The sequence below is a fragment of the Balearica regulorum genome, unplaced genomic scaffold (assembly GCF_011004875.1).
Source record: "Balearica regulorum gibbericeps isolate bBalReg1 unplaced genomic scaffold, bBalReg1.pri S41, whole genome shotgun sequence".
Taxonomy (NCBI): Eukaryota; Metazoa; Chordata; class Aves; order Gruiformes; family Gruidae; genus Balearica; species Balearica regulorum.
This window is the reverse complement of record NW_022679031.1, coordinates 35,288-59,661: the sequence shown is the minus strand read 5'-3', so window position 1 is coordinate 59,661 and position 24,374 is coordinate 35,288. Positions and strand designations below refer to the sequence as shown.

Here is a 24,374-nt window from a genome sequence, read left to right as displayed (position 1 = left end):
CCGGAAGACTGAAGGGCGTGTGACGAGAAGGGAGGAGGGGAAGCGACGTGGCAGTGACGTCACGCGGCCGGTAGATCCCGGTGGCGGCGTTCGGCCCGACCCGAATCCCGGTGAGCGCGTGAGGGCGATGGGGCGGGGCGATGTTGGGGTCAGCCCCGCCCCTTCGGACCCCCCCCACCCCCCCTTCCCCCCCGTTAGGCCTCGGCCTCCCCCGGTGGAGCTGAGGAATCCGGTTACCGGAGATATGGGGGGTGGGTGGGGGGGGATCCCCCCGCCGTTACTGACCCCGTTCCCCCACAGCGGCAGGTGATGAGCCCCGATGAACGCGAGGCGCCGGCACGGCTCTAGGCAGCGGGAACCGGGCGTTTACCTGGGCCCCCCCCAGACACAAACCGTGCCCCCCGCCCCCCCCCAACATACCTTCACCCCCCCCGTTTCTCCCGGTTCCTTCCTCCCGCTACCGCCCCCCCCGCCTCCGGACGTCATGTCGTGTCGCGATCGGACTCAGGAGTTTCTATCCGCCTGCAAGTCCCTGCAGGGCCGGCAGGTGGGTTTTGGGGGCACACACCCCACCCCCCCACCCCCCCCCCCCGCCTCAAGCTGGGGGTCCCCCCGGTTTCACACCCCCCCCCACCCCCCCCGGTGTCCCCGTTACAGGACGGGGTGCAGCCCGGCAGAGCGGCTCCGGGCGGCGGGCGGCAGAGAAGCGAGTTCAGCCTCATGGCCAAGTGAGGGGGGGGCCCGGGGGGGTCCCCCGGGGATGATAGGGGATCCCCGGGGCGGGATCCCGGGGGGGGGGGACCCCGGGGGCAAGATGGGGGGGGTCCCCAGGGATGGGGGAGTCCTGGGGGTCAAGGGGAGGGATCTCCAAGGGTCATGGGGGGGTCCCTGGGGGCGATTTGGGGGGTCCCCAGGGATGGGGGGGGGCTCAGGCACGGCGGGAAGGAGGACGTGGTCCCCCCGGGGGTGGGGGGACAGGGGTGCCATGGTGGCAGGGAGGGGGGTGGTGGGGGGTCCCCGGAGGATGGGAGGGGGACTTGGGGGGGTGGGGGTGACACACAGGGACACCCCGGCTCTGAGGGGTCCCCCCCTCCCCACCTTCGCTGCCAGGCGCATCGGGAGGGATCTCAGCAACACTTTCGCCAAGCTGGAGAAGCTGACGATCCGTGAGTTTTGGGGTGCTGGGGGGGTGGGTCCCAGGGTGGAGGGGGCACAAAGAGGGACAGGAGGGTCCCCTGACCGCACCTTTCCTCCTCCCCCCCCCTTTATTTTGTGGGTGTCCCCCCTCCGGCGTTGGCAGTGGCCAAGCGAAAATCCCTTTTCGATGACAAGGCGGTGGAGATCGAGGAGCTGACTTACATCATCAAGCAGGTAGGGGACCGGGGGGGGGGACACGCCAGGCTGGGAGAGGGGAGGACACATTAGGGGGTGTCCCTGACCTCCCCCCCCCCCCATATTTGTTTGTGGTCCCCCCTCCTCTCTCGCAGGACATCAACAGCCTGAACAAACAAATCGCGCAGCTGCAGGAGGTGGTGAGGGCCAGGGGGGGTCAGAGCGGGCGGCACGTCCAGACTCACTCCAACACCGTCGTCGTGTCGCTGCAGGTGGGGACGGCGACGAGGGCGGGGGGACGAACGACACAGACACGCGTGTGCACAAACACGCAGCCCCCCCACCCCCAGGCCGGCGATTGACCCCCCCCTTTTCCCTTCTCAGTCCAAACTCGCCTCCATGTCCAACGATTTCAAGTCGGTGCTGGAGGTGCGGACAGAGGTGAGTGTGGTGTGTCCCCCCTACACCCTTTTCTGCCCCCCCCAACCCTCTCTGCCCCCTCCCAACCCCCCCCCTTCTTCGTGTCCCCTCCCCAGAACCTGAAGCAGCAACGGAGTCGCCGGGAACACTTCTCCCGCGCCCCCGTCTCCGCTTTGCCCCTCGCCGCTGGCAACTTGGGTGAGTGCCGGGATTTTGGGGAGAGGGGGGTGGTGAGGAAGAGGGGGGGGGCGGTGTGGGGGGGTGTCTTTGTGTGTCGTCGTCCGTCCCCCCCCCCCCCCCCATTTCCTCCCCGCTTCTCCCCGCAGGCAGCTCGGCGGTGCTGCAGGACGATCCGCAGCGCGCCGGGATGGTGGCCATCGAGATGGACGCGCGGACGAGCCAGCAGCTACAGCTGATCGACGAGCAGGTGGGGACGCGAGCTTTGAGGCTCGCGGGACGATGACAACACACAAAACGCACGCGGGACCACCACTACGCCACCCCCCAAAAATGATTTTGAGGGAAGGGGACACCCAGGGACCGATGGCCGCCGCGCTGTTCCCTGTTTGTCTGCAGGATTCGTACATCCAGAGCCGGGCAGACACGATGCAGAACATCGAGTCGACCATCGTGGAGTTGGGTTCCATTTTCCAGCAGCTGGCGCATATGGTGAAGGAGCAGGAGGAAACGATCCAGAGGTACCGCACCCCGCGTCCGTCTGTCCGTCCCCACGGTGTCCTGCGTCCCCTCGGTCCGTGCGTGTGTGTCCCCCGCCGCCTCGGGTGTCCTGCGTGTGTCCGTCCGCCACCCCTCACTTTCCCGTCCTTCCTCCCTCAGGATCGACGCCAGCGTGGAGGACGCGCAGCTGAACGTGGAAGCGGCGCACGGGGAGATCCTCAAATACTTCCAGTCGGTCACTTCCAACCGTTGGCTGATGGTCAAGATCTTCCTCATCCTCATCGTCTTCTTCATCGTTTTCGTCGTCTTCCTGGCCTGAACGTCCTTTCCTTCCCCTTTCCCCGCACCGCCCCCCCCCACCGCCCCCCACCTCGTCCCACCGGTGGGGACAGACGGACTCAGTCCGTGCTCTGCGGGGCTCGGAGACGGACATCTGCGTGGGGACGGGGCAGTGTCCTGCCCCTTGGGGACCCCAAAACTGCCCCTGAGGACCCCTTTGTCGTGTGTGTCCCCCCACCCAGGGGCTGGGGGCAGCACCCCGGTTCCCCTCCCGTGGGTCCTGCAGCCTACGCCGCGGCCGCTCCCCGTGTCCGCCCAGTCATGGTGGCTACGGACCCTTCCGGTGGATCGGGAATCCCGGGAATGTTGCCAGAATCTTCCCCCCCCGCCCCGCCGGGCCGTGGACACCCCCCCCCCCCCCCGGAGGGGTTGAAGACCCCGTTAAAACCGTGGGACCCCCCACAGTGGGGGGGGGGGGGGGCTGTGGACCCTGGTAAAGCCGTAGGGTTCCCCGGATGGGCTGTGGGACCCTTGGGTGAGCTGTGGGACCCCATTTTTGGGGGGGGGGGGGGGGCTGTGAGACTCCCAGGCCCCCCCCCCCCCCCAATTAAAACGATGGGACCCCGTCCCCGGCGCTGCCTCTTTCTCCCGGGGCGGGACTCGAACCGGCGACCTCCGGGAAAGGGGGAAAAAAAGGAGGGGGGGGTGTGTATATGAACGAACGCGCATGCGTGAGGCGAACTGGTGACCTCCGGGCGGAAGTGACGCGATAGGGAAGGGGGCGTGGCGCGGCGGGGAGGCCGCGGGTGCCGGGAGCGGGTCGGCGGCGATGGCGGAGGAGGGGAAAGGGGGCTACAGCGGTGAGCGGGGCCGGGCAATGAGGGAGAGAGGGTCGGGGTACGGTTGAGGGGAGAGTCCCTGGCTCGGGAAGTGACGGGGAAGGGAGAAGGAATACGTTTGGACCCGGGTGTGTTGGGAGTCGGAGGCGCTAGGCCTGGTCTGTGGGCCTACGGGGAACGGGGGGCCTGGGGAGAACGGGAAGGGACCGGAGGGAGGGGAAGGGGGCTGGGGAGAGGGAAGGGGATCGGAGGGAGGGGAGAGGGCCCGGGGAAAGCGAGGGGAGGGGGGGTGTCGGGGAGAGCGGGAGGGAACCGGAGGGAGAGGAGGGGGGGCCGGGGAGAGCGGGAGAGGGGACCGGAGGGAGAGGAGGGGGGGCCGGGGAGAGCGAGAGGGGACCGGCGGAATGGGAGAGGGGCTGTGGAGAGCGGGAGGGGACAGGGAAGAGCGGGATGGGAGGGCTGGAGGAAGAGGATGGGGGGCTGGAGAGAGGGGAGGGGGGTTGGGGAGAGCAGGAGGGGACCGGAGGGAGGAGATGGGGGCTGGAGGAAGAGGATGGGGGGCTGGAGGGAGGGGAGGGGGGCAGAGGGAGAGGACAGGGGCTGGAGGAAGGGGAGAGGGGCTGGGGAGAGCAGGAGGGGACCAGAGTGAGGGGATGAGGCCCAGGGAGAGCAGGATGGGGGGCTGGAGGGAGGGGAGGGGGGCAGAGGGAGAGGACAGGGGCTGGAGGGAGAGAATGGGGGTTGGGGAGAGCAGGAGGGGACCAGAGGAAGAGGATGGGGGCTGGAGGAAGACAGGGCCGGCAGCCAGGGTAGGAGATTCCCCCCCATCCACCACCGTGGAGCGGGAGCTGATGGCGGTGCCGCCCGTCCAGAACACGATGACCGGGTGGGCGGCCGAAGCTTCTCAGGCCGCAGGAAGAAAGGTCGCGGACCGTTCCGAGGGAAGATGTACAGCGAGATGAACCACCGCTCCCGTAGCCGTAACAGCCCCGGCCTTCGTGCGCGGCTGGAGGAGGATGACGGCGACGTCCCTATGAGCGAAGCGCACGACGGGCCCCGCGGCCGATAGTGAGTGGGGATGGCCGAACCCCGTGAAATCGTCTTGGGGTCTTGCTGGGGGGGTGTGTGTGTGTGTGTGGTTTGGGGTTTCCTGTCGCCCTCCTACATCTCACCTCGTTGTTTCCAGTTTGCCCTACGGGCCGCGACCGAACCGCACGACCAACATCCACATCACGGTCAGACGAGATCCTCCCGCCCCGGAGCGGAGCAGCGGTACCAGCCGTGACAGCGGACGCAGGAACTGGTTCAAGATCACCGTGAGTGAAGCACGCGGCTCAGGGAGGGGGAAATCGCGGCTGTCGTCATCCAGGTTTTTTTTGGGGAGGGGGGCAGGAACGGGGATCGCCGTACGTCTGCCGTGGCCGAGCGAGGACGGCGAGCGCGGTTGTTGTCACCCCGTCCTTTTCTTGAGGAGCGGTCGGGCGTTGCCGCGGCCTCAGCTCGAGTGCTGCGAGCCCCAGAAAAGGTTATTAAGGTGCTTGAACATCTCTTTGCGTGTACGTGGCTTTTTGGGTTTGTTTTTGAGTTTAAAAAAAAAAAAACAACCATACCGAGAGGCTGCTGTCGTTAAGGTTTAGCGACGTTTCCTAAAGTCCTGATCTGGGTGAGGTTCGTTATCCGTGGTGCCGCGTGCGAATCCGTATTTCAAATGGATTTCTCGATCGTTTTGGATCTCCCGGGGACGATTTCTTGTCAGAGCGGATCCGATCGCCCTTGGTTTTGCCTCTTCACGCGGCCGGCGAAGAGCTCGGAGGAGCAGGAGAAGGGTCAGCGCTGCCGTTTGCTCGTCGGTTGCTCGTGCTGGACTTATCAGATTTATCTTCTGTCCGCGATTTCTTTGCAGGAATCTTTTTAAGCCTCTTGTTTGCTCTGTGAGGGGTTAGCGGACTTAACGAGAGACCTTTTCCTCCTCGTTAGCGCCTCAGAAGTTTACTTGCTTTTTATTTGCTCTGCTGGATTTAAAAATCTTGGAGTTCTTTGGATTTTTTGTCCTTAAAGGAAATCTTTAGGATTTCAACCGAGGATTGAGATGTGCGGAAAGGAGCGTCCTTGTACGCTGCTGTCGGTCTAGAGAAACGTCTGGTGGATGTTTAACGTTACCGTAACTCAAATCCCGTCTGAAACGGGGACTCTTTAGAGAGACACTTCAGGGAGGATGAAAGTACCTATTTTCACATTTTTTGGGGGTTGTTTTTGCATTTTTGGACGTCTACTTCAAAGTTTACTTCGGCGACGCGTCCCTGTCGGTTGCCAGATGCGAGGCGAAGGGCTTATCCTTGTTAAAAACTACTTGCCTACTTTCAGAAACCATCTACGTAGGCTTAAACAGGGAAAAAAGTGAAAAAAAAAACGGGAATTACGGGCCGATAGGTCTCGACTCTGTGCCTGGCAAGATCACGGAGCAGATTCTCCTGGAAATTATGGAAAATAAGGAGGTGACCGGCGACGGCCAAGGCGATTTTGCTAAGGGCAAATCGTGCCTGACAGATTCGGTGGCTTTCTACGCCACGGTTACGGCGTTGGTGGGCAAGGGAAGGGCGCCCGATGTCGTCTCCCTGGCTTCCCACGAAGCGTTTTGATGCCGTCCCGCTCGACGTCCTCGTCTCTAAATCGGAGAGACGTGGATTTGACGGACGGATAAGAAACCGGCTGGACGCTTGGCGTCCGAGCGTGAGGGTCGGCGCTATCCCGAGTAGATGCTGTGCGGAGAACGGGTTGGGAATAACCCTGAGAGCGTTGGGGTTGTTCAGTGTGGAGAAGAAAAGGCTCCGGGGAGACCTTAGAGCATCTTCCGGTCCCTAAAACGCGCTGCAGGAAAGATGGAGAGGGACCGTTGACGAGATCGTGGAGCGACAGGACAAGGGGAACGGCTTTAAGCTGAAGGAGGGGAGATTGAGACGAAATATTAGGGAGAAATTCTTCACCACGAGGCACGGAAACGGGTTGGCCGGAGAAATTGTGGCTGCCCCTGGCTCCCTGGAAGTGTTCGAGGTCAGGTTGGGCAACCTGGGCTAGTGGAGGGTGTCCCTTCCCACAGCAGGGGGATGGAACTAGGTGATCTTTCAGTTCCCTTCCAACCCAAACCATCCTGTGAGTCTATAATTCCATTCCCTTTTCTCTTTCCTTTCCCTCTTTTCTCTCCCTGGCCGCACGCAGAAGGCAGCCGCGTCCTGCCGCAGCCGTGACGCGCACGGGCAGAGCTGCGACAGTCGTCGCCAGCCCTTCCCGCACCCCGACGTCAAGCAAATTGTCTTTTTAGATCCCGTACGGGAAAAAATACGACAAATCGTGGTTGCTGAGTTCCATCCAGAACCTTTGCAGCGTCCCCTTCACTCCCGTCGAGGTAAGTCAGCGCCTAGATGCCCGTTTTTTGGGGGTTTTTCCTGGGTTTTGGGCGTTCTGGCCGGCCTGGAGTGGGGGGAAAAACACCTCCCAGGAGATCGGGGGGTGCTCCAGCTCTGCGGGAGTTGCCGCGCGGATCCCAAACCGTTTTCTTTTCAGTTCCACTACGACCACAACCGAGCCCAGTTCTACGTGGAGGATGCCACCACTGCCAGCGCCCTCAAACAAGTCTCCCGCAAGATCACCGACAGGGACAACTACAAGGTCCGCAGCTCAATCCCTCATCGCCGAAGCCGGTTCCTCCCCGGCTCTGCGTGGGCGCGTTTGTTGCCGACGCGCTCCGCCTCACGGATCCTCTCCGTCCTTTTCGTCGTAGGTGGTGATAATTATCAATTCGTCGGCTCCGCCTCAGTCCTTGCAGAACGAGCTGAAACCGGAGGAGATTGAGCAATTGAAGGTGAGCGGGGAGAGCGGTTGCGGGTTCTGGGCGGAGGGGAAGAGGCAGAGGCTTCCCCGCTCCTCCTCATCCTCGTGGCGTTGTCCCAGCTCTGCATGAGCAAGAGATACGATGGTTCGCAGCGGGCGTTGGACCTCAAAAGCCTCCGCGTCGACCCCGGTAAGTGTTTTTCGCTGACACGAGAGGGCGAGAGGGGGCTGTGACAGGCGATGGGCGACACCTCACCCCTCGTTTTTACCTCCCTCTCCGCTTTAGATTTGGTGTCGCAGAGCATCGACGTGGTGCTGAACCAGCGGAGCTGCATGCTGGTCGTGCTGCGCATCATCGAGGACAACATCCCCGAGGTGAGGACGGGGCGAGTCTGCCTGGAGCCCCCCCCCCCCCAAAAAATCCCATCTCTGCCCCCCTCCAACCCTTCCAACCCCCGTTTCTGTCCCCTTCAACCCCTCCTTTCTCTCTCCCCGCAGCTGCAGTCCCTGAACCTGAGCAGCAACAAGCTTTACCGCCTCGACGACCTGTCCGAGCTGGCTCAGAAAGCCGCCGGCCTCAAAATCCTCGACCTCTCACGCAACGAAGTGTGTGCCACGCCGATCTCCTTCCTCACGCCCCCCCCCGCCCCCGGCTTGTGCCTTCACCCCCTTTTTCTCCCTAATTCCCCTTCTCCCAACAGCTGAAATCAGACCGGGAGCTGGATAAAGTGAAGGGGCTCAAACTGGAGGAGCTTTGGCTCGATGGAAATCCTCTCTGCGACGCTTTCCGGGATCAGTCAACCTATATCAGGTCAGTGTTAGCCTTGGGGCGGCCCTAGGGGCCCGTGGGCCGCCCCTGCTCCGCGGGGGGCAACGCGGCAGGACAAAGAGAGGCCGCCCTCCCCCAAACATACACCTTCTTCTCGCCGGTGCCCAGACATCGTGTGTGTGTGTGTGTGTGTTTTCCCCCCCTGCCCCCCCCCCGTGTGTGTGTGTGTGTCCCCCCCCAACGCCTCGTCCCCAGGATCCCACGCAACTCCCCGGTCGTGGCGCGAACCCGGAACGAGCCGTCGCCTTTCTGCCGGAGGACGGCCGATCTGTTTCAGCTGCTCGGAGCCCTGCTTTCCCTCCCCCCCTGCCCCAACATCCCTTTTCCCTCCTCATCCTCGCTCTTTTTTCCTCCCTGGGGTACACAGCCTCTTCTCCGGAGCGTCCTGCTCCCCCCCGCCCGCCGCTCCCACCCTTCTGCCGTGCAGACGGGGCAGGGGGGGGAAGTTTTGACACTGCTCCGCCCTTCCACGGGCTTTTCGATGGTGGGGGGGGAAAACTGCAGGACGTGACACGGGGCATCGCGTTGCTGTCCCCGTCCTCCCTCCCCTACGGAGCTCAACGCACACAACCCCCCCCCCAAAACGCACCTTAACCCCCCCTCGCCTCCCCCCTCTCTCTGCTTTTGCGCCCGCGTTTGGCCCTCGACGATGGCTGGTTAGCCAGAGACGGGTAAGATTCCTCACGGGAGGAACAACCTAAGACAGGCACAGCCGTGCAGTGGCCAAACGTTGCCGCCCAGACGCGGCCGATCGGCGCGGGGAGGCTTTTCAGGGCAGGGCCCCCCCCCCGCTCCCACCTTCCTTACACCCCTCACGACCACCACCGCCACCATCGTGGTACCCCTGGGTTCGCCGACGTCGGCTCCCAGCGCGGGGCCGGGGGGGGGAAGGTCTCGGCTTCGGATGCCGGCCGTAACCCGGAGCTCAACCGCGCTCCTGGGGGAGGTAGGGGGGGAGGTCGGGAGGAAGCGGCGTGAAGGAGAAGAGGCTCTGCCCCGGGGTTGCCCCCCACCCCCCCAAACAATCCCTGCTTCATCCCCTCTCGCTGTTCGCTCGATTGGGGCTCCCCCCCCTCTCCCCAACACCCCCCCCCCCAACGCAGAGGCTCCGCAGCCGGAAACAGCCGGGTTTTGCCAACGGTTTTGCCACGACCGGTTGGAATTTTTCCTCTCCCCTTTCCCCTCCCCCCTGCCCCACCTTACACCCCCCCTCCCCCCCCTTCTCTGGGCACCCCACCCAGGTGAGTACTAGCCAGGTAAGTCCTGAGCTGGCCCACGGGGCCCTCGGTTCCTCATCAGATGCGGCCCGAGACCCCCCCCAGGGGCAGGGGCAGCCCTGGGGTGGGGGGGGAGACGGCACCGGGCCCCCAGGAATTGGGGGGGGGACGACGATGAGGAGGGATTTGGGGGGGGGGTGTGGAAAGGCAGCTGTGGGGTGACCCCACCACGTGCCCTCGCACGGCTCCGGTGAGGGCAGGCAAGGGAGGGGGTGTGTGTTCGTGGGGAGGGGGCTAGTGTTTGCTGGGGGGGGGGGCAAGGGCTGGCCCCCGGCGGGCGGTTCGGCCACCGCTCTGACTCTGCTTCTTCTCGGCAGCTCCGTCAGAGAGCGCTTCCCGAAGCTGCTGCGGCTGGTGAGCGAGGAGGGGGGGACACACGATGCTGGAGGGGGGATGGCTTGAGGGGGGGGGGGACACGGAGCCTGAGCCTTGCTGGGGGGGGACAGGAGGGGCTGGGGGGGACACCCTGAGCCTTGTTGTGGGGCTGGGGGGTGATGCTGAGCTTTGCTGGGGGGGCAGGAGGGGATTTGGGGGGACCCTGAGCCTTGCTGGGGGCTAAGGGGGGGACTCTGAGCCTTGGTGGGGGGGGACAGGAGGGGCTGGGGGGGGACCCTGAGCCTTCCAGGGGGGCTTGGGGGGGGACACTGAGCCTTGTTGTGGGGCTGGGGGGTGACGCTGAGCTTTGCTGGGGGGGGGGCAGGAGGGGATTTGGGGGGACCCTGAACCTTCCTGGGGGGCTTGGGGGGCGACTCTGAGCCTTGCTGGGGGGCTTGGGGGGGACCCTGAGCCTTCCGGGGGGGGGTTTGGGGGGGGACACTGAGCCTTGTTGTGGGGCTGGGGGGTGACGCTGAGCTTTGCTGGGGGGCAGGAGGGGATTTGGGGGGACCCTGAACCTTCCTGGGGGGCTTGGGGGGGGACCCTGAGCCTTCCGGGGGGGGTTTGGGGGGGACACTGAGCCTTGTTGTGGGGCTGGGGGGTGATGCTGAGCTTTGCCGGGGGGGCAGGAGGGGATTTGGGGGGGGACCCTGAACCTTCCTGGGGGGCTTGGGGGGGGACTCTGAGCCTTCCTGGGGGGCTTGGGGGGGACTCTGAGCTTTGCTGTGGGGGGCAGGAGGGGGACACCGAGCCCTGCCGGGGGGGGGGTGTAGCAGAGATTTGTGGGCCCCCCCCAACTCCATCCCCATCTCTGCCTCCCCCCAGGATGGCCACGAGCTCCCTCCGCCCATCGCCTTCGACGTGGAGGCCCCCACGACGCTGCCCCCCTGCAAGGTAGGGATGACTTTGGGGGGTGCTGGGGGTCCCCAATAACCCCCCACCCCCCTCCAGCCCGAGGGGGCGGCTGTCACCTGGGGAATAACCGCTCTGTTGTGTGTGTGTGTGTGTCCCCATTCTTTAGGGCAGCTACTTCGGCTCAGACGACCTGAAGGTTCTGGTGCTGCGGTTCTTACAGCAGTGAGTTTCGGCGCCGGGGAGGGCGGGGGGGGGTCTCACTGCATGTGTGTCGTGTCCCCCCCCTTTTTTTTCACCTCTCGTGTCCGTTCCGTCCGTCGTCCCCCCAGGTATTATTCCATCTATGACTCCAGTGACCGGCAGGGGCTGCTGGATGCCTATCACGACGGGGCCTGCTGCTCCCTCAGTATCCCCTTTGGACCCCAAAACCCCCCCAGGTACGTCCCCTTGCTGCCGATTACGGCGAGGCAGGGGGGGGACAGGAGACAAACCCCCCTCCCCGACACCGGCGCGGCCTTTTCAGCTCCTTTTCCCCCACCAGGAACAGCCTGAACGAATATTTTAAGGACAGCAGAAATGTGAAGAAGCTGAAAGACCCCAGTAAGACCCCCCCCCCCAACCTGTCGTTGCACCCCAATTCTGGAAGGGGCGGGGGGGGGGGGGCACAAACGTAGGGGTGTTGTTGGTGGTGGGGGGTGCTCAGCGGTTTGTTTTTTTTTCCCCTCCCTCCCCAGCCATGCGCTTCAAACTGCTCAAACACACGCGGCTCAACGTTGTGGCTTTCCTTAACGAGCTCCCCAAAACCCAACACGACATCAACTCCTTCATGGTGGATATCTGCGCCCAGACGGTGAGTTGGGGTGGGGGGGGGCAAAACCCCCAGTCCTTTGCCCCCCCCTCATTTCCTCTCCTCCCCCCCCCCAAACCCACCGCCTCACCTGCCCCCCGCCCCCCTTTTCTCTTCCAGAACACGCTGCTGTGCTTTGCCGTCCACGGGATCTTCAAGGAAGGTGAGCTTCACACCTCGCCGTGGCCCCCCCCCCCCCAAAATCTCGCCATGCCCCCCTCAACCTCACCGTGCCCCCCTAATCTCGCTGTACCCCCCCCACAGCTTGCCATGCCCCCCCTCAACCTCACCATCCCCCTCACTGCTTCGCCGTGCCCCCCAATCTCCCCGTGCCCCCCCACCACCTTGTCGTGCCCCCCGCTGTCTCCCCGTGCCCCCCCAATCTCGCCATGCCCCCCTCAACCTCCCCGTGCCCCCCCCCACCTTGTTGTGCCCCCCCCGCTGCCTCCCCATGCCCCCCCGCTGCCTCACTGTCATCCCCCCCCAACCTCACCATCATCGCCCCCCAATCTCCCTGTGCCCCCCTCAACCTCCCTGTGCCCCCCCTGCTGCCTCCCCGTGCCCCCCCACCTCCCCGTGCCCCCCCACCTCCCTGTGCCCCCCCAACCTCACCATCATCCCCCCCAACCTCCCCGTGCCCCCCTAACCTCCCTGTGCCCCCCCCACTGCCTCCCCGTGTCCCCCCAACCTCCCCGTGCCCCCCCACCACCTCCCCGTGCCCCCCAACCTCCCCATGCCCCCCCGCTGCCTCCCCATACTCCCCCCAACCTCCCCGTGCCCCCCCAACCTCACCGTCATCCCCCTCCCCACCTTCCCGTGCCCCCCCAACCTTCCTGTGCCCCCCCACGGCCTCCCCATACTCCCCCCAACCTCCCCGTGCCCCCCCAACCTCACCGTCATCCCCCTCCCCACCTTCCCGTGCCCCCCCAACCTTCCTGTGCCCCCCCACGGCCTCCCCGTGCCCCCCAACCTCCCTGTGCCCCCCCCCCCGCTGCCTCCCCATGCCCCCCAACCTCCCCGTCATCCCCCCCCAACCTCCCCGTGCCCCCCCAACCTCCCCGTGCCCCCCCCCCACCTCCCCGTGCCCCCCCAATCTCCCCCCCAGCCTTCCTCTCGCTGTGCCCCCCCCCCCCCCAAACTCCGCCACCTCCTTTCCCTCTTTCCCGCAGTCGACGGCAAATCCCGAGACTCGGTGCGCGCCTTCACCCGCATGTTCATCGCCGTGCCGGCCGGCAACACCGGGTAAGCGGCGGATACCGGTCCTTCGTGTGTGCCCCCCCCAAAATAACAGCTTTTTTTTGGGGGGGGGGGCGATGAGCCGAAGAGCGGCGAGGATGAGGAAGGGCTGAGAGAGGCGGCGGGGGGAGACCTTATTCCGTCTTTTCTTACAAGAAAAAGAGGGACAGATTATTATTTTTATTTTTTAGCGGGGTCTGTAGCGGTCGGACAACTAAATTTAATTTATTTATATATATTTTTTAACTAAAATAGAGGAGATTCAGCCCAGATTTAAGGAAGAAATGAGGGGGGGGGTGAGAACAGGTTGCTCGTTCCATCCCTGGAAACGTTCAATGTCAAGTTCGAACGTGGCTGCAACCTGGTCTAGAGATGCCCTTGCTCGTGGCGGGGCGGGCGGGGGGGAATTTGGCCAAAATGACTTGAAAAAAAGTCCCTTCCGCCCCAAAACGAACCCGGGATTCGTTGATAAACGCCCTCAGGGAGGGCGCAGAGAGGTTGTGATTAATATAATTAATTGCAGAATCGTTTAGGTTGGAAAAGACCCTTAAGATCGTCGAAACGCCAGCTTCTTCCAGTGTTTCGAACAACCTTTTGGGTGAAAAAAAACCCCAAAAAAACCCCAATTAAAAATCATTATTCCTAATATCCAAAATAAACTTCCCCCGGGTAGAATTTGAGGCCGTTTTCTTCGTTTTGGGGAAAAAGAGAGGGACGCCCCCCCCCCTCACCCCCCCTTTTATCCCCAACTGAACCCCACGTTCCCTCAAACCCTTCACCGTCGCCTCAACTTTTTTTTTTTTTTTTGGACCTAAACCACCATTTTTTTGGGGTGCTGAATTTTGGGGAGGCGGGGGGGGGGTTGGGGGAAGACGAACACACACATCATCCTCTCCCTCGTCTTGCCGGCCGCGCCGTTTCCGACACGAGCCAAGAACTCGCCGCGTTTTTAGGGTTTTTTTGGGTTTTTTTGGCCGCCGGAACGCACTGCTCAGAGCCCGGTTCTTTCCCTTCGATAACCGGGACCGGAGGGAATTTGGCACGTGGGGGAGCGTCATTCCAAATATCAGGAGATTTTTTTTTTTGGGTTGGTTTTTTTTTTTTTTATTGGATGTTTGGGTGCGGATTCTCCATCCTCAGGCTGAATTTTTCACGGGGCTCCTGCGGGGGGGGGGTGTGTGTGTGTGTGTGTCCAACCCTTCATCCCTACGTTAAAAAAAAAAAAAAATAAATACGGGGGCGTTAGTTATTTATTTCTTTTTTTTTTTCTTCTCCCAACCCTTCTCCCCAGGCTCTGCATCGTTAACGACGAACTCTTCGTCCGCACGGCCACCACCGAGGAGATCCGCAAAGCTTTCCTCATGCCGGCGCCCACCCCCTCGTCCAGCCCCGTGCCCACCCTCTCGGCCGAGCAGCAGGAGATGCTCGCCGCTTTCTCCATGCAGTCGGGCATGAACCTCGAGTGGTCCCAGAAGTGAGTCCTGTCCCCCCCCCCCATCTTTTTTCCCCCTGAACCCAGAGGGGGGGAAGGTTCTGCCCCCCCAAACTCACACATACCCCCCCCACACCACCCCCTTTTCTCCCCATCCCCAGGTGCCTCCAGGACAACGATTGGGACTACGGCAGAGCCGGGCAGGTCTTTACCCAGCTGAAGGTGGGTTTTTGGGATGGAGGGGGGGGTGTTTCAAGCCATGCCCCCCCTCCCCAACTGGGGGTACCCCCTCCCAACTGACACACCCTCCCCCCTTATTTTTCCTCTTGCAGCTGGAAGGCAAGATCCCAGAGGTGGCATTTCTGAAGTGAGCGGCGCCCTCCTTCCCCCCCCCCAAATCCTCACCTCTCCCGCAGTTTTATTCTTCGCTCCCCCCCTCCCCTACTCCCCAGTTTTGTAAATAAATCAATACATCCACCCGTTTCAACCTTGGCGCTTTTAGGGGTGCGCTGCGCCTTTAAGGGAGGAGATAGGGGGCGGGGTTGGCTTCCCGCCCGTTACAAAGATGGCGGATGACCCGGAAGTGGTTTGTGGGGCGAGGAGGAGGGAAGGGGGCATCATGGCGGCGACCAGGACGGTGGCGGCGGCGGCCTTGGAAGTTGCGGCCACGGTACCGCGGGACGTGGTGCTTTTTCGACACGAACGCGATCGTTTCTTTCGCCTAGCCGGATTTTTTTGTGCGGGTCAAGGAATTTTTTGGACTTATTTAGCTCATTTTGCATTTACGGAACTTCGACCAACACCCGGTCCCGGTCCTGACGATCCTTTTCGTCCCCGAGATCATAAATGGCGTTTCGGATTCACCGCTTCTTGTCTTACACTCGGTACCGGGATGGGGCTGCGGGGAGGGGAAACGGTAGGGGCGGGTGTCTGGCCGGGCCTAGGCTAGCGGGCCGGGCCCGTAGGCCTCACTGACCCCCCCCTACCTCCCCCCTCCATTCCCGTAGGCTCTTTGATCGTGGCCGCCGGTTGCCTGTTCCCCCTGCGTTCCGTGAGACGGGTAACGCTTCTCCGCGGAGGTACGGAGGTGGCAATCAGCACCCACGGGCCGTTGGGGTTGAGCCGAGGTTCCACCTTCACCGTCCCGTTACGCCACGTCTCCTGTCGCGCTCACCGGTCCGAAGTACCGGCCGCCATCCCCCTCAAAGTGAAGGGTCGACCCTTCTTCTTTCTGCTGGACAAACGGGGGCAGCTCTGTAACCCTCGCCTCTTCGACATCACCGTCGGCGCTTACCGTAAGCTCTGAAAAATTGAGGCGGGGAGAAACCGGGACTGTTCACCCCGGGGTTTTTTTTTTTTGCCTCCCAATAAACCCTGAGCCATCTACGTGTCCGGCTGCTTCGTGGGGTGAATGCGGGGGGTCACCCCCCACCACCAATTCCACACGCTCTGGGTGGGCATCGCTGTGGCGGGAGCAGCGATTCTGGGGCCACTGTGGATGGAAGATTTGGGGGGGGGGGGGGGGGTTCCTGAAAATCGGGGGGTCCCCCCTGCCGTGCAAGGGAGGGAGGGGTCACCCCTGTCCTGCACCTGAATCAAATCCTTGTGTCAGAGCAGGTGGCCACTGGAAATGGTGTGGTGGCCACTGCTTTGGGGGGGGGGGGGGAGAAGCCATTTGTGGGGCCAGCGTCCACCCTCCAAACTGGAAACGTCCAGCCCCTGTTCCCAGGCCAAAGGTTCCAGCCACAAAATGGCGCCTGGCCTGAAACCTCCCTCAGCGGCCCTTGTACGGCCCCACTGACATCGGGGGCTGCGGGCTCGCCTGGCCGAGCAACGCCTCAGCATAGCGCCTGACGTCACTCTCGCCCAAAACCAGCGTCAGACAACGCGTAGTAATAGCGTCATTTCCCCAAACGAGGGCCGTGTCTCTCTTTCACAAATTAAAGTCCCCCGTGGGTGGGGGTGCACCGTTCCCGGAGGCACTGCAATACCAGGACGATGCGCGGAGCGGAGGGAGCAAGCTCCGGGTCCAACTCCCAGCACCAAAAATCCGTTTAATATAAAGTCCTCTCATCGAGGACGTATCAGATATTAAACTGATAAGAACAGATACTACACTTGATCTTAGCCAAAAGGCCGAGAAGCGATACCCGCCCCCCTCACGCCGCCCCACCGCACCCACCGACACCCTCACGCACCTCACGCTTACTCCCCCCCTCACAAACAACGCGCCCTCCGCTCCGATCCACGCACCCTTCCCCACGCATCCCGCACCGTCTGCCCGGTCTCCGCGGTCACCCGGCCCCGGGACAACCCCGGCAACCTCCGCATCGGGGCATCCCGGCGGCCCGGTCGAGCGCACGGGTGTTCCGATTACCATAACCACGCCCTCCACGGGCAGTCGCCACGCCCCGCTCTCCAGGCCCCGCCCACGCTTCCCACGCGCCACGCCCCTTCGTTGAGGCCACCCGATTGGCCACGCTCCGCCCTCGCGATTTGCATTCGCTCCGCCCCCTCACGGGCCCCGACCGAACCCCCTCCAGGCGATTTGCATGCTCCGCCCACCATTTTCCATACGCCGCGCCTCACACGCCCTCTCATTGGCCGGATTGCGACACGCCCACACCTTCGACACGCCCCAAGCGTCGTCCCCCACCCACCGCCCCGGGCCTCCCCCGGGTCCCGCCGCCCGTCCGCAGCCACAGCCCGGGGGCTCCCGCCCGCTGATTAATTCCATTAAGTGCAACGTGCAGCAGCAGCCCGGGCTGGGCGCAGTCCCCCCCCCCCCCGTCCCCCCCCCCCCCGAGCCTGGCGCCTCCTCATCTCCTGCTTGACGGGCTCGGAGCACCCGCCCTGGCTGCTAGGAACGCGGAGGAGCGCAGGGTCCCCAGATCTGGGGAAAAACACGATCGCAGCGGGGCTTCGGGGCAGCCCGGTCGAGCCCAAGGGCGCGGCGAAGGCCTTGAGGGACGTGAGGGGCCCGTGAGGGGCCCGTGGGGGGCCCGTGACGGGGCGGAGCGAATGCAAATCGCGAGGGCGGAGCGTGGCCAATCGGGTGGCCGCGTTGAGCAACGAAGGGGCGTGGCGCGTGGGAAGCCTGGGCGGGACCTGGGGAGAGGGGCGTGGCGACTGCCCGTGGAGGGCGTGGTTATGGTAATCGGAACACCCGTGCGCTCGACCGGGCCGCCGGGATGCCCCGATGCGGAGGTTGCCGGGGTTGTCCCGGGGCCGGATGACCGCGGAGACCGGGCAGACGGTGCGGGATGCGTGGGGAAGGGTGCGTGGATCGGAGCGGAGGGCGCGTTGTTTGTGAGAGGGGGAGTAAGCGTGAGGTGCGTGAGGGTGTCGGTGGGTGCGGTGGGGCGGCGTGAGGGGGGTAGGTATCGCTTCTCGGCCTTTTGGCTAAGATCAAGTGTAGTATCTGTTCTTATCAGTTTAATATCTGATACGTCCTCGATGAGAGGACTTTATATTAAACGGATTTTTGGTGCTGGGAGTTGGACCCGGAGCTTGCTCCCTCCGCTCCGCGCATCGTCCCGGTATTGCAGTGCCTCCGGGAACGGTGCACCCCCCCCCCTTCAGGCGGTCAAAGACAGAACGAGCCCTCTCGCTTTTCTCGTTGTTTCTCCCTTTCTGCCTTCCCCCTTCCCCCAAGCCGAAAGCGGCAGCAGCTACCGGCTGCTTCGCGCCGTGTGTCCCCAGAAGGTGGAAAATGACCCGATTCCTACCCAAAATGGAACCTCCCTCCCCCCCTCCGCTGACAGCACGTCTCTGCCCGACTCCCCCCCCCCTCCCCGCGGACAGCCAGCCGGCTCTGCCGCCGACCCCACGCGTGGCTGGCGCTGGTGGCGTATAGAGGGGCCGGGCTGGGGAGTGACTCACCGTAACGACCCGCTCGGTTTCCCTGCGGGAAACGGTTCATCCCTGACAGAGCCGGGGGCCGGCGGGGTTTGAGCCGAGCTCCCGCTGCCGAGACGAACCGAGTGACCCGCGGGCCCCGGCGTCCCCTTGAGACGGGGAACTGGGACCTGTGAATTTCGTTTCTACTGACTAGTTTGCAATTGTGCAGCACGAAGGGGTTAAACGAACGGAATTTGTGGTGTGAGGGCTTACACAAATCAAGCGAAGCAAGAAGCGCCGTGGCCCTTGTCAGGGATGACTCCCGATAACAACTAAAAGTCTCTCTCAAGAAACCGGCTGAAACCAACCTCGCGGTTTGGACAAGAATCAAGGAGTAACTGAGTCTGCGCAAGGACAAGAGGTTACTTGCGGTGATGAAGAAGAGCCATCAGCCTTCATCTTTACGACCCCCCCCACGACCACCCTGCAAGCGCAGGGAGGAGGAGTTACGGAAATAACTCCTTGGGACTAATTTTAATACGAAGCGGGGCCAGGTCATGAATATGTATAGGCATGTAAAAATATAGAAGCTTAGCTATAAGAAAACTTATATTAACTAGAAAGCTGCTTAAGGCCTAGAACTATTTTAAAGCCTATAATCGTGGCAAAGGGATTTGTAATCAAGGTAAGAGCTAACTGACCGTGGCAATGTACAGTGCTGCTACGGTCCTTGGACAGTCCCTACCCAACCGGACAATAGGCCCGGGAATATTAATCTTATGGAGTAAGTTGTAAGGGACAAGTGTATCCACAGCGAGGATACTGCGCACGCCTGCAAGAAGAGGGTCACCCAGCGGACATGGGTGCGAGACCACTGACGACCACCAGAGACCCCTGAGGACCACCGACTCCAATCACTGAGCATGCACGATGGGGAGGAGACTATGGAAATGGAGTCCAAGAAATGATTATCATAGGACTGCCTTTTCTCGGGAAAATAATGAATATGTATATTTTGATTCTATAGAACCTGTATGTTGGTGATCACCTGGCATGCACGTTTGGGGGAGCTATTCCCCCCGTGCATCCAGCGCTGCAATAAAGCACACCGAGGGTAACTCACGTCCGGTAGAATTTTTCTTTAACAGGCATGGTATGTAACCTTATGAATACGGAATCACCACACTGTATATAACTAAAACAAAGTAGCGACGTTGCGCCCACGATTTTGGTGGGATGACGCCAACCACCCCCCGGGCTGCCTAAACAACGGACCTACTGTACAACGTAACGGACCTGCTGTACAACGTAACGGACCTGCTGTACAACGTAACGGACCTACTGTACAACGTAACGGACCTGCTGTACAACGTAACGGACCTGCTGTACAACGTCACGGACCTGCTGTACAACGTAACGGACCTACTGTACAACGTAACGGACCTGCTGTACAACGTCACGGACCTACTGTACAACCTCCACCAGGCGTGGAGTCTGATTTCCCGCACGTCACCCTGGGATCTCTCCGGGGATTCATCCTGGGAAGCTCCTGGAGCAAAGCGGCGCCCCAGAGATGGTTCGTTCTGTCTTTGACCGCCTGAAGGGGGGTGCACCGTTCCCGGAGGCACTGCAATACCGGGACGATGCGCGGAGCGGAGGGAGCAAGCTCCGGGTCCAACTCCCAGCACCAAAAATCCGTTTAATATAAAGTCCTCTCATCGAGGACGTATCAGATATTAAACTGATAAGAACAGATACTACACTTGATCTTAGCCAAAAGGCCGAGAAGCGATACCCGCCCCCCTCACGCCGCCCCACCGCACCCACCGACACCCTCACGCATCTCACGCTTACTCCCCCCCTCACAAACACCGCGCCCTCCGCTCCGATCCACGCACCCTTCCCCACGCTTCCCCCACCGTCTGCCCGGTCTCCGCGGTCACCCGGCCCCGGGACAACCCCGGCAACCTCCGCATCGGGGCATCCCGGCGGCCCGGTCGAGCGCACGGGTGTTCCGATTACCATAACCACGCCCTCCACGGGCAGTCGCCACGCCCCGTCGTCCGCCCAAGACCACGCCCCTCTCCCAGGCCCCGCCCACGCTTCCCACGCGCCACGCCCCTTCGTTGCGGCCACCCGATTGGCCCCCCACCTTCGGTCGGGGCCAGTGAGGGGGCGGAGCGAATGCAAATCGCGAGGGCGGAGCGTGGCCAATCGGGTGGCCGCGTTGACCAACGAAGGGGCGTGGCGTGTGGGAAGCCTGGGCGGGGCCTGGGGAGCGGGGCGTGGCGACTGCCCGTGGAGGGCGTGGTTATGGTAATCGGAACACCCGTGCGCTCGACCGGGCCGCCGGGATGCCCCGATGCGGAGGTTGCCGGGGTTGTCCCGGGGCCGGATGACCGCGGAGACCGGGCAGACGGTGGGGGAAGCGTGGGGAAGGGTGCGTGGATCGGAGCGGAGGGCGCGTTGTTTGTGAGGGGGGGAGTAAGCGTGAGGTGCGTGAGGGTGTCGGTGGGTGCGGTGGGGCGGCGTGAGGGGGGCGGGTATCGCTTCTCGGCCTTTTGGCTAAGATCAAGTGTAGTATCTGTTCTTATCAGTTTAATATCTGATACGTCCTCGATGAGAGGACTTTATATTAAACGGATTTTTGGTGCTGGGAGTTGGACCCGGAGCTTGCTCCCTCCGCTCCGCGCATCGTCCCGGTATTGCAGTGCCTCCGGGAACGGTGCACCCCCCCTTCAGGCGGTCAAAGACAGAACAAACCCTCTTCGGGGCGCCGCTTTGCTCCAGGAGCTTCCCAGGGTGAATCCCCGGAGAGATCCCAGGGTGACGTGCGGGAAATCAGACTCCACGCCTGGGGAGGTTGTACAGCAGGTCCGTTACGTTGTACAGCAGGTCCGTTACGTTGTACAGCAGGTACGTTACGTTGTACAGTAGGTCCGTTACGTTGTACAGTAGGTCCGTTACGTTGTACAGCAGGTCCGTTGTTTAGGCAGCCCGGGGGGTGGTTGGCGTCATCCCACCAAAATCGTGGGCGCAACGTCACTACTTTGTTTTAGTTTTATACAGTGTGGTGATTCCGTATTCATAAGGTTACATACCATGCCTGTTAAAGAAAAATTCTACCGGACGTGAGTTACCCTCGGTGTGCTTTATTGCAGCGCTGGATGCACGGGGGGAATAGCTCCCCCAAACGTGCATGCCAGGTGATCACCAACATACAGGTTCTATAGAATCAAAATACACATATTCATTATTTTCCCGAGAAAAGGCAGTCCTATGATAATCATTTCTTGGACTCCATTTCCATAGTCTCCTCCCCATCGTGCATGCTCAGTGATTGGAGTCGGTGGTCCTCAGGGGTCTCTGGTGGTCGTCAGTGGTCTCGCACCCGTGTCCGCTGGGTGACCCTCTTCTTGCAGGCGTGCGCAGTATCCTCGCTGTGGATACACTTGTCCCTTACAACTTACTCCATAAGATTAATATTCCCGGGCCTATTGTCCAGTTGGGTAGGGACTGTCCAAGGACCGTAGCAGCACTGTACATTGCCACGGTCAGTTAGCTCTTACCTTGATTACAAACCCCTTTCCCACGATTATAGGCTTTAAAACAGTTCTAGGCCTTAAGCAGCTTTCTAGTTAATATAAGTTTTCTTATAGCTAAGCTTCTATATTTTTACATGCCTATACATATTCATGACCTGGCCCCGCTTCGTATTAAAATTAGTCCCAAGGAGTTATTTCCGTAACTCCTCCTCCCTGCGCTTGCAGGGTGGTCGTGGGGGGGGGTCGTAAAGATGAAGGCTGATGGCTCTTCTTCATCACCGCAAGTAACCTCTTGTCCCTGCGCAGACTCAGTTACTCCTTGATTCTTGTCCAAACCGCGAGGTTGGTTTCAGCCGGTTTCTTGAGAGAGACTTTTAGTTGTTATCGGGAGTCATCCCTGACAAGGTCCACGGCGCTTCTTGCTTCGCTTGATTTGTGTAAGCCCTCACACCACAAATTGCGTTCGTTTAACCCCTTCGTGCTGTACAATTGCAAACTAGTCAGTAGAAACGAAATTCACAGGTCCCAGTTCCCCGTCTCAAGGGGACGCCGGGGCCCGCGGGTCACTCGGTTCGTCTCGGCAGCGGGAGCTCGGCTCAAACCCCGCCGGCCCCCGGCTCTGTCAGGGATGAACCGTTTCCCGCAGGGAAACCGAGCGGGTCGTTACGGTGAGTCACTCCCCAGCCCGGCCCCTCTATACGCCACCAGCGCCAGCCACGCGTGGGGTCGGCGGCAGAGCCGGCTGGCTGTCCGCGGGGGGGGGGGGGGGGAGTCGGGCAGAGACGTGCTGGCAGCGGAGGGGGGGGGAGGTTCCATTTTGGGTAGGAATCGGGTCATTTTCCACCTTCTGGGGACACACAGCGCGAAGCAGCCGGTAGCTGCTGCCGCTTTCGCGGGGCGGGGAAGGGGGAAGGCAGAAAGGGAGAAACAACGAGAAAAGCGAGAGGGTTTGTTCTGTCTTTGACCGCCTGAAGGGAGGGGGGTGCACCGTTCCCGGAGGCACTGCAATACCGGGACGATGCGCGGAGCGGAGGGAGCAAGCTCCGGGTCCAACTCCCAGCACCAAAAATCCGTTTAATATAAAGTCCTCTCATCGAGGACGTATCAGATATTAAACTGATAAGAACAGATACTACACTTGATCTTAGCCAAAAGGCCGAGAAGCGATACCCGCCCCCCTCACGCCGCCCCACCGCACCCACCGACACCCTCACGCACCTCACGCTTACTCCCCCCCTCACAAACAACGCGCCCTCCGCTCCGATCCACGCACCCTTCCCCACGCATCCCGCACCGTCTGCCCGGTCTCCGCGGTCACCCGGCCCCGGGACAACCCCGGCAACCTCCGCATCGGGGCATCCCGGCGGCCCGGTCGAGCGCACGGGTGTTCCGATTACCATAACCACGCCCTCCACGGGCAGTCGCCACGCTCCTCTCCCCAGGCCCCGCCCAGGCTTCCCACGCGCCACGCCCCTTCGTTGCTCAACGCGGCCACCCGATTGGCCACGCTCCGCCCTCGCGATTTGCATTCGCTCCGCCCCCTCACGGGCCCCTCACGGGCCCCTCACGTCCCTCAAGGCCTTCGCCGCGCCCTTGGGCTCGACCGGGCTGCCCCGAGGCCCCGCTGCGATCGTGTTTTTCCCCAGATCTGGGGACTCTGCGCTCCTCCGCGTTCCCAGCAGCCAGGGCGGGTGCTCCGAGCCCGTCAAGCAGGAGATGAGGAGGCGCCAGGCTCGGGGAGGGGGGGGACGGGGCGGGGGGGACTGCGCCCAGCCCGGGCTGCTGCTGCACGTTGCACTTAATGGAATTAATCAGCGGGCGGGAGCCCCCGGGCCGTGGCTGCGGACGGGCGGCGGGACCCGGGGGAGGCCCGGGGCGGTGGGTGGGGGACGACGCTTGGGGCGTGTCGAAGGTGTGGGCGTGTCGCAATCCGGCCAATGAGAGGGCGTGTGAGGCGCGGCGTATGGAAAATGGTGGGCGGAGCATGCAAATCGCCTGGAGGGGGTTCGGTCGGGGCCCGTGACGGGGCGGAGCGAATGCAAATTGCGAGGGCGGAGCGTGGCCAATCGGGTGGCCGCAACGAAGGGGCGTGGCGCGTGGGAAGCGTGGGCGTGGCCTGGGGAGCGGGGCGTGGTTTGGGGCGGACGATGGGGCGGGGCGTGTCGCTTAGAGACGCCGAGTGGGCGTGGCGCATGCAAAAAAGGGGCGGGGCGCTCGACTCGCGGTGGGCGGGGTAGCGAGCGGGTGGGGGGTGGATCTTGCAAATCGAGGGGCGTGGTTATGCTAATAAAGCCTCGAAGCTGTAACGGAGAACTACACCTCCCAGCATGCACCGCGGTGGGGGAAGAACAGCGCCCACTGGCGGTCAGAGATGGCACCGCGTCTCCCCGTTCGCGCATGCGCACTGCGCCCCCCCCGGGCGGGGGAGGGGGGGAAGGCCTTGCGAGTTTTTTGGGGGTTTGGGGGGGGGGGGGTGTTTAATATTTTTTTTTTAATTTTTTTAAATGTATTTTACTGTTAGCGCTCCCCTCTCCCCCTTTATTTTCCATTTAACCCCCAGTTTGCACCCCGGCCGTGAGCTGTTTTACTGAAGAAAAAAAAAAAACCAACCAAAAACCCACACCAAACCCCCCCCCAAAAAAAAAACTCCCCCCAACCTTTAAATACAAATTTTTGGGGCGTAAAAAAATATGAAAACGGGGTGTGGGGGGGATGGGGGACAGGACTGGGACCAGCACAAGGAGCCGGAGCATCGTGAGGTG

The 24,374-nt window shown here is 62.3% G+C and overlaps 3 protein-coding genes and 5 non-coding genes across 8 annotated transcripts; 5 read left to right on the top strand and 3 right to left on the bottom strand.

Annotated features, from left to right (window-relative positions):
• The first annotated feature begins 31 nt into the window (after positions 1-31).
• Positions 32-3,334, top strand: STX5 (syntaxin 5). Its single transcript, XM_075741458.1, has 11 exons — positions 32-110; positions 301-547; positions 658-728; positions 1,111-1,166; positions 1,301-1,371; positions 1,488-1,604; positions 1,717-1,773; positions 1,869-1,950; positions 2,079-2,179; positions 2,329-2,450; positions 2,590-3,334. Exons 2-11 carry the CDS (start codon positions 320-322, stop codon positions 2,747-2,749), a joined length of 1,065 nt encoding a protein of 354 aa, XP_075597573.1. The 5' UTR covers positions 32-110; positions 301-319; the 3' UTR covers positions 2,750-3,334.
• Positions 3,335-3,468: 134 nt separating this feature from the next.
• NXF1 (nuclear RNA export factor 1) lies at positions 3,469-14,719 on the top strand. The gene is made up of 21 exons (XM_075741457.1): positions 3,469-3,569; positions 4,421-4,616; positions 4,735-4,864; positions 6,868-6,951; positions 7,110-7,214; positions 7,327-7,407; positions 7,497-7,566; positions 7,663-7,751; positions 7,875-7,982; positions 8,078-8,187; positions 9,800-9,836; positions 10,683-10,751; positions 10,879-10,934; positions 11,042-11,149; positions 11,254-11,312; positions 11,447-11,562; positions 11,680-11,722; positions 12,729-12,801; positions 14,087-14,269; positions 14,389-14,449; positions 14,560-14,719. The coding sequence occupies exons 1-21, from the start codon at positions 3,539-3,541 to the stop codon at positions 14,596-14,598; spliced, it is 1,848 nt and encodes a 615-aa protein (XP_075597572.1). The 5' UTR covers positions 3,469-3,538; the 3' UTR covers positions 14,599-14,719.
• A 58-nt stretch (positions 14,720-14,777) lies between these two features.
• TMEM223 (transmembrane protein 223) lies at positions 14,778-15,614 on the top strand. Its single transcript, XM_075741459.1, has 2 exons — positions 14,778-15,111; positions 15,235-15,614. The coding sequence occupies exons 1-2, from the start codon at positions 14,793-14,795 to the stop codon at positions 15,531-15,533; spliced, it is 618 nt and encodes a 205-aa protein (XP_075597574.1). The 5' UTR covers positions 14,778-14,792; the 3' UTR covers positions 15,534-15,614.
• Positions 15,615-16,184: 570 nt separating this feature from the next.
• On the bottom strand, positions 16,185-16,375 carry LOC142599735 (U2 spliceosomal RNA). Its single transcript, XR_012833244.1, has one exon. It is a non-coding gene; the product is annotated as a U2 spliceosomal RNA (small nuclear RNA).
• A 1,234-nt stretch (positions 16,376-17,609) lies between these two features.
• LOC142599734 (U2 spliceosomal RNA) lies at positions 17,610-17,800 on the top strand. Its single transcript, XR_012833243.1, has one exon. It is a non-coding gene; the product is annotated as a U2 spliceosomal RNA (small nuclear RNA).
• Positions 17,801-19,669: 1,869 nt separating this feature from the next.
• On the bottom strand, positions 19,670-19,860 carry LOC142599733 (U2 spliceosomal RNA). Its single transcript, XR_012833242.1, has one exon. It is a non-coding gene; the product is annotated as a U2 spliceosomal RNA (small nuclear RNA).
• A 752-nt stretch (positions 19,861-20,612) lies between these two features.
• LOC142599732 (U2 spliceosomal RNA) lies at positions 20,613-20,803 on the top strand. The gene has a single exon (XR_012833241.1). It is a non-coding gene; the product is annotated as a U2 spliceosomal RNA (small nuclear RNA).
• Positions 20,804-22,589: 1,786 nt separating this feature from the next.
• LOC142599729 (U2 spliceosomal RNA) lies at positions 22,590-22,780 on the bottom strand. Its single transcript, XR_012833238.1, has one exon. It is a non-coding gene; the product is annotated as a U2 spliceosomal RNA (small nuclear RNA).
• Between the last annotated feature and the right edge of the window lie 1,594 nt (positions 22,781-24,374).

What these genes read in the sequence shown, in the direction of transcription:
- NXF1 (XM_075741457.1), top strand. Translation starts at nt 3,539, where the DNA reads ATGGCGGAGGAGGGGAAAGGGGGCTACAGCG. An exon ending in GTGCTGCGGTTCTTACAGCA is followed by an intron (nt 10,935 to 11,041) that starts GTGAGTTTCGGC and finishes TCGTCCCCCCAG; the next exon opens with GTATTATTCCATCTATGACT. An exon ending in TGGATATCTGCGCCCAGACG is followed by an intron (nt 11,563 to 11,679) that starts GTGAGTTGGGGT and finishes TTTCTCTTCCAG; the next exon opens with AACACGCTGCTGTGCTTTGC.
- TMEM223 (XM_075741459.1), top strand. Translation starts at nt 14,793, where the DNA reads ATGGCGGATGACCCGGAAGTGGTTTGTGGGGCGAGGAGGAGGGAAGGG. An exon ending in CGCTTCTTGTCTTACACTCG is followed by an intron (nt 15,112 to 15,234) that starts GTACCGGGATGG and finishes CCATTCCCGTAG; the next exon opens with GCTCTTTGATCGTGGCCGCC.
- STX5 (XM_075741458.1), top strand. Translation starts at nt 320, where the DNA reads ATGAACGCGAGGCGCCGGCACGGCTCTAGGCAGCGGGAACCGGGCGTT. An exon ending in GAGTTCAGCCTCATGGCCAA is followed by an intron (nt 729 to 1,110) that starts GTGAGGGGGGGG and finishes CTTCGCTGCCAG; the next exon opens with GCGCATCGGGAGGGATCTCA. An exon ending in CCGTCGTCGTGTCGCTGCAG is followed by an intron (nt 1,605 to 1,716) that starts GTGGGGACGGCG and finishes TTCCCTTCTCAG; the next exon opens with TCCAAACTCGCCTCCATGTC.